Source organism: Salvelinus sp. IW2-2015, unplaced genomic scaffold, assembly GCF_002910315.2.
Source record: "Salvelinus sp. IW2-2015 unplaced genomic scaffold, ASM291031v2 Un_scaffold1501, whole genome shotgun sequence".
Lineage (NCBI taxonomy): Eukaryota > Metazoa > Chordata > Actinopteri > Salmoniformes > Salmonidae > Salvelinus > Salvelinus sp. IW2-2015.
In genome coordinates this window covers 163,853-171,450 of record NW_019942949.1, presented here as the reverse complement: position 1 = coordinate 171,450, position 7,598 = coordinate 163,853, and the positions used below count along the sequence as shown (strand labels likewise).

The 7,598-nt window shown below is 46.4% G+C and overlaps 1 protein-coding gene across 1 annotated transcript in view; it reads left to right on the top strand.

Annotated features, from left to right (window-relative positions):
- Window positions 1-7,598, top strand: part of tpte (transmembrane phosphatase with tensin homology) — a 43,262-nt gene that overhangs the window by 12,418 nt on the left and 23,246 nt on the right. The window contains 6 exon segments of the mRNA XM_070439231.1: window positions 385-504; window positions 2,573-2,672; window positions 3,139-3,202; window positions 3,416-3,480; window positions 5,553-5,613; window positions 6,064-6,145. Of these exon segments, the coding sequence (XP_070295332.1) occupies window positions 385-504; window positions 2,573-2,672; window positions 3,139-3,202; window positions 3,416-3,480; window positions 5,553-5,613; window positions 6,064-6,145 (492 nt within the window).

Genomic DNA, 7,598 nt, shown 5'->3' with positions numbered 1-7,598 from the left:
TTTTAAAGCTCATCTTCTTGGAATTCTATACATTTTGCCATGTCTAATGTGTAATCATGTGATATTTGAGCGACTCGAACATTACTACAAAATATACGGGGCAAAAAAAAAAAAAAAAAAAAACGTTGAGATGGACTAGTTGATCTGGACATTACTGACAAGTTAGAAATAGCTCTCCACGGTCTGCAATGACTGACATGACGAGAGGAATACTGATGATGCACGATCTAATATAGATATTGCACCTTGTCCATTCTACTGTTTTCAACTTTCAAGAGTAAAAGCCCCCCCCTGGCCAACCCCTTACGCCCCCCACAGTTGGAAGCACTGGTCGATCTGTCCGTGTGTGACTGAATGACTGACTGACTGTCCTGTGTGTTTCAGGTTCAAGGTGTACTTCAGTTCCAGACTGAATATCATAGATGCCTGTATCGTTGTCATCACCCTGGTTGTCACTATGATCTACACCTTCTCTGACCTGACAGGGGCCAGCCTCATACCCAGGTAGGTACAGGGCCCGGCCTCATACCCAGGTAGGTACAGGGCCCGGCCTCGTACCCAGGTAGGTACAGGGCCCGGCCTCGTACCCAGGTAGGTACAGGGGCCCGGCCTCGTACCCAGGTAGGTACAGGGGCCCGGCCTCGTACCCAGGTAGGTACAGGGGCCCGGCCTCGTACCCAGGTAGGTACAGGGGCCCGGCCTCGTACCCAGGTAGGTACAGGGGCCCGGCCTCGTACCCAGGTACGTACAGGTGTGGGTGTAACTACAGGGGCCAGACTCACCCCAGGTTAACACACCGGACTGCATCTCTGCCTGACCCACGACCCTTTCACCCTCTTCAGTCCCGTACCACCATCCAGTTTCCTCTTCCATGATTGTTTTGATACAGTACCAGTCAAAGGTTTGGACACACCTACTCATTTTAGGGTTTTTCTTTATTTTTACTATTTTCTACATTGTAGAATAAAAAAAAAAGTTAAATTAAATATATTTGAGATTCTTCCAAGTAGCCACTCTATGCCTTGATGACAGCTTTGCTCACTCTAGGCATTCTCTCAACCAGCTTCATGAGGTAATCACCTGGAATGCATTTCAATAAACAGGTGTGCCTTAAGTTAATTTGTGGATTTTCTTTCCTCCTTAATGCGTTTGAGGTAATCAGTTGTGTTGTGACAAGGTAGGGTTGGTATAAAGAAGATAGCCCTATTTGGTAAAAGACCAAGTCCATATTATGGCAAGAACAGCTCAAATAAGCAAAGAGAAATGACAGTCCATTACTTTAAGACATGAAGGCCAGTCAATAAGGAACATTTCAAGAACTTTGAAAGTGCAGTCGCAAAAACCATCAAGCGCTATGATGAAACTGTCTCTCATGAGGTCCACCACAGGACAGGAAGACCCAGAGTTACCTCTGCTGCAGAGGATACGTTCATTAGAGTTAACTGCACCTCAGAAATTGCAGCCCAAATAAATGCTTCTCAGAGTTCAAGTAACAGACACATCTCAACATCAACTGTTCAGAGGAGACTGCGTGAATCAGGCCTTCATAGTCGAATTGCTGCAAAGAAACCACTACTAAAGGACACCAATCAGAAGAAGAGACTTGCTTGGGCCAAGAAACATGAGCAATGGACATTAGACCGGTGGAAATCCGTCCTTTGGTCTGATGAGTACAAATTTGAGATTTTTAATTCCAACCGTTGTCTTTGTGAGACGCAGAGTAGGTGAACGGATGATCTCCACATGTGTGGTTCCCACCTTGAAGCATGGAGGAGGAGGAGAAGGTGTGGGGGTGCTTTGCTTGTGACACTGTCACTGATTGATTTAGAATTCAAGGCACACTTAACCAGCATGGCTACCACAGCATTCTGCAGCTATACTCCATCCCACCTGCTTTGCGTTTTGCTCTGTTTTTCAACAGGACAATGACCTAACGCACCTCCAGGCTGTGTAAGGTATATTTGACCTATTTGACCTAGGAGAGAGGATGTGTACAAACGGAAGGAGAGTGATGGAGTGCTGCATCAGATGACCTGGCCTCCACAATCCCCCGATCTCAACCCAATTGAGATGGTTAGGGATGAGTGAAAAGAAAAGCAGCCAACAAGTGCTCAGCGTATGTGGGAACTCCTTCAAGACTGTTGGAAAAGCATTCCAGGTGACGCTGGTTGAGAGTGTGCAAAGCTTTCATCAAGGCAAAGGGTTGCTACTTTGAAGAATCTAAAATATATTTTGATTTGTGTGACCCTTTTTTTTTGTATACAACATGATTCCATATGTGTTATTTTAGAGTTTTGATGTCTTTACTATTATTCTACAATGTAGAAAATAGTCAAAAGTAAAGGACGACCTTGAATGTGTAGGTGTGTCCAAACTTTTGACTGGTACTGCAGGTGTAGAATCCACCGTCCTTCTATACCTGCATTGCTTGCTGTTTGGGGGTTTTAGGCTGGGTTTCTGTACAGCACTTTGAGATATCAGCTGATGTACGAAGGGCTTTATAAATACATTTGATTTGATTTATATATATATATAGATAGAAAGATGTATACTGTACTCTTACTCTTTTCAGGGTGGTGACGTTCCTGCGTTTTCTGAGGATTATAATCCTGGTCAGGGTCTTCAGATTAGCCTCCCAGAAGAAAGAACTGGAGAAGGTCACCAGGAGGATGGTGAGTTCATCTCCATGGCAACACAATGTTTTTGAGGTCATTTTTAATAAAAACCGTTTGGGGGTGGGGGTTTAAGTGCCTTGTTCAATGGCTATAGGCTGTACCTGAGAGGGGTCTGGTCACTCCTTCCACTGGCATCCCTGCGGTTTCAATCCCCTTTCCGTTGAAGCTTGCATCAATGCTTAAAAATATATACAAGCGGAGTACCGATCAGAGAAAGGATGTGTACAAACGGATATGGACCTGTGCTCCGACCCTCCCTCGCTCCGACCCTCCCGCGCTCCGACCCTCCCGCGCTCCGAGCCTCCCTCGCTCCGAGCCTCCCGCGCTCCGAGCCTCCCGCGCTCCGACCGTCCCGCGCTCCGAGCCTCCCGCGCTCTGAGCACGGTAGTATGCATTTTGAGAAACACCCAAAGTATCCATGATCCTCATATAACCTCTGACCCTCTGACCTCTCTCCTGTCAGGTGTCTGAGAACAAGCGTCGCTACCAGAAAGACGGCTTTGACCTGGATCTCACCTACGTCACAGGTTATATCTCACACACACACACACTCACACACACACACACACACACACACCTGACCCTGACCTACGTCACATTAAAGACTAGTGTTAGGAATGTATCATGAATGTTTATAGTATATTACATATGAGTGGCACTTTATAGCTCCTCATCCCTCTCCTCTTCTTCTCCTCTCTCCCTCTTCTTCTCTCGTCCTCCATCTCTACTCCTCTCTCCAGATCGTGTCATTGCCATGTCGTTCCCTTCCTCTGGGAAACAAGCCCTCTACAGAAACCCCATCAGGGTAAGCCTTGTACAGAAACCCCATCAGGGTAAGCCTTGTACAGAAACCCCCGTCAGGGTAAGCCCTGTACAGAAACCCCCGTCAGGGTAAGCCCTGTACAGAAACCCCCGTCAGGGTAAGCCCTGTACAGAAACCCCCGTCAGGGTAGGCCCTGTACAGAAACCCCCGTCAGGGTAGGCCCTGTACAGAAACCCCCGTCAGGGTAAGCCCTGTACAGAAACCCCCGTCAGGGTAAGCCCTGTACAGAAACCCCCGTCAGGGTAAGCCTTGTACAGAAACCCCCGTCAGGGTAAGCCTTGTACAGAAACCCCCGTCAGGGTAAGCCTTGTACAGAAACCCCCGTCAGGGTAAGCCCTGTACAGAAACCCCCGTCAGGGAAACTGTTATGAGAATTTCTTTATCAATGTTCATAAACTTTAATGAATCTACTCAGTCTGCAACCCAGAGTTTGTAATGTTCTGGTTTAAATGAAACAGTCCCAGTTTACAATAGTCAAAATGTTTATTCACGAGAGCTCTATAAAATCAAAAGTGCAAACACAGTCTTTATAACACACACAAACAAGTTCAAATCTTAAACTATGCCTTGCTCAGACAGTCTGTGTTTTTCCACTACACAGATACATTGTTTAATCTGCAACATGTTTCATAATCTTCTGCAAGCCTTACACGGAACCCAAACAGGCTGTGCGTGTGCGCCACCGTGCGCTATCGTGCATAAATGTATTTTGCCCTCCCACACCAAACGCGATCACGACACGCAGGTTAAAATATCAAAACAAACTCTGAACCAATGACATTAATTTGGGGACAGGTCGAAAAGTGTGGTAATTTAGCTAGTTAGCTTGCACTTGCTAGCTAACGTTAATTAGTCCTATTTAGCTAGCTTGCTGTTGCTAGCTAATTTGTCCTGGGATATAAACATTGAGTTGTTATTTTACCTGAAATGCACAAGGATCTCTACTCCGACAATTTAATCCACACATAAAACGGTCAACCGAATCGTTTCTAGTCATCTCTCCTCCTTCCAGGCTTTGTCATCGTTTAAATGATATGGTGATCGCATCTAAACTTTCATAGTATTACCACGACAACCGGCAACAAAGTTCGTCTTTCAATCACCCACGAGGGTATAACCAATGAGGAGATGGCACGTGGGTACCTGCTTCTATAAACCAATGAGGAGATGGCACGTGGGTACCTGCTTCTATAAACCAATGAGGAGATGGCACGTGGGTACCTGCTTCTATAAACCAATGAGGAGATGGGAGAGGCAGGACTTGCAGCGCGATCTGCGTCAGAAATAGGAATGACTTCTATTTTAGCCCTTGGTGTCGCAGACGCTCGTTGGCGCGCGCAAGCAGTGTGGGTGCAATAATTGAATAACATAGATTTCTAAATTTATTTTGCAACACGCACGCGACGCGAGTGGTGTAGTCAGCCTGTAACAGTTTCTCCCCTCCCTGGGTGGAGACAGAATGTCCTGTAAGGAACACAATAGTACAGCTTGTCTGTCGATAGATCCTCTTGTCATTTGTTTCACACTTGCACCCTGCTTACATACTAAAAAGGAACAAAAGGTCCTTGTTCTAATTCTGACTAAAACTACACACATCATCAGATTATAGTTTTATGATTCTAATACATTTCATACAATTATATGGTTTCAGGGTGGAATATTTTTTTTGTCATTATCTTACCATTACCTTAAACATATAAATCATTTAGTCATTATCTTACCATAACCTTAAAAATATAAATAATTTAGTCATTATCTTACCATTACCTTAAACATATAAATCATATGCATTTCTATTATATCAGTAACACACACTATAGTGGAGGTTCTGATATTGTCAATAGGGAACTTGACTCCTAAAGGTCAGTAATATCGCCTCTCTCCCTGATCCTCTCATGAGGTGGCTAGGTTCCTAGACACACACACACACACACACACACACACACACACCATGACTCCTAAAGGTGGCCAGAGAGGATAAAGGGCCAGATATCAGTTAGTTGTTTAGAGAATAACCAAATTATATAATATCTCTTCTCTCTCCTCTCTGTCAGGAAGTGGCCAGGTTCCTAGATGCCAAACATGAAGACCACTACAGAGTATACAACCTCTGCAGTAAGTAGACAACTTCTCCAGGTTCTACTACAGAGGTATACAAACCTCTGCAGTAAGTACACACTACTTCCAGTCTACTACAGAGTATACAACCTCTGCAGTAAGTACACACTCCACTTCCAGTCTACTACAGAGTATACAACCTCTGCAGTAAGTAGACACTCCTTCCAGTGTACTACAGAGTATACAACCTCTGCAGTAAGTAACACTCCTTCCAGTGTACTACAGAGTATACAAACCTCTGCCAGTAAGTACCACACTACTTCCAGTGTACTACAGAGTATACAACCTCTGCAGTAAGTAGACACTACTTCCAGTGTACTACAGAGTATACAACCTCTGCAGTAAGTACTCATTACTTCCAGTGTACTACAGAGTATATAGTCCATGTAGTCTGTGAGGAGAGGGTGGGGAACCATTTCTGACATGTTGTTGCTGTTTGTTCTTCAGGTGAGAAAGGTTACGACCCCAAGTTCTTCCACTACAGAGTAGAGAGGGTGTTTATCGACGACCACAACGTGCCTTCACTAGAGTGAGTACACCCTACCGTGTGTGTGTGTAGTACACCCTACCGTGTGTGTGTGTAGTACACCCTACCGTGTGTGTGTGTAGTACACCCTACCGTGTGTGTAGTACACCCTTACCGTTGTGGTGTGTAGTACACCCTACCGTGTGTGTGTGTAGTACACCCTACCGTGGTGTGTTGTAGTACACCCTACCGCGTGGCTGTGTGTAGTACACCCTACCGTGTGTGTGTGTAGTACACCCTACCGCGGTGTGTGTGTAGTACACCCTACCGTGTGTGTGTGTGTAGTACACCCTACCGTGTGTGTGTGTGTAGTAACCCTACCGTGTGTGTGTGTGTAGTACACCCTACCGTGTGTGTGTGTAGTACACCCTACCGTGTGTGTGTGTGTAGTACACCCTACCGTGTGGGTGCTGGTTACACCTCCTTGTTATGACCCTACCGTTTTGACCCTACCGGTGTGTGTAGTGCACCTCTGTAGTACCGCCTACGTGTGGGTGTGTAGTACACCCTACCGTGTTGTGTATTATCCGTTTGGATGTCGGAGAGACACGACAGACATCTCCCCATCTTTATAACCATCGAATTAATACGTTTTTAACATTAAAGTTTTACAATCCAAGGCGTCACCAACAGTCACATTATTCATTAACCCAAAAAAATTCTGCTACTATTATATGGTCTGGCTACTATGTTCTGGCTTTCTAAAAATGTTCTGGCTACATATATTGGTCACTACATCCTGTTGGATGAATACAGGAACTGTCAGTTGTGGAGGGGGGCTGAAGCTACTGACCAGGAATAGGCTCTCTCATTACTCCCAGTCTTTTGGGAAGGAGATAGGTGGTCAATGAGGATGACCTTCCTTCAGAGCAGGAGGGAGGATGACCTTCCTTCAAGCAGAGGAGGGAGATGACCTTCCTTCAGAGCAGGAGGGAGGATGACCTTCCTTCAGAGCAGGAGGGAGGATGACCTTCCTTCGAGCAGGAGGAGGATGACCTCCTTCAGAGCAGGAGGGAGGATGACCTTCTTCAGAGCAGGAGGGAGGATGACCTTCCTTCAGAGCAGGGGGGAGGATGACTTCCCCCAGAGCAGGAGGAGGATGACCTTCCCTCAGAGCAGGAGGAGGATGACCTTCCTTCAGAGCAGGAGGGAGGATGACCTTCCTTCAGAGCAGGAGGAGGTTTCAAGAGACGACTTCCTTCAGAGCAGGAGGGGGATGACCTCCTTCAGAGCAGGAGGAGATGACCTTCCTCAGAGCAGGAGGGAGGATGACCTTCCTCAGAGCAGGAGGAGGATGACCTTCCTCCAGAGCAGGAGGAGGATGACCTTCCCTCAGAGCAGGAGGAGATGACCTTCCCTCAGAGCAGGAGGAGGGATGACCTTCCCTCAGAGCAGAGGGAGGATGACCTTCCCTCAGAGCAGAGGAGGATGACCTTCCCTCAGACAGGAGGGAGGC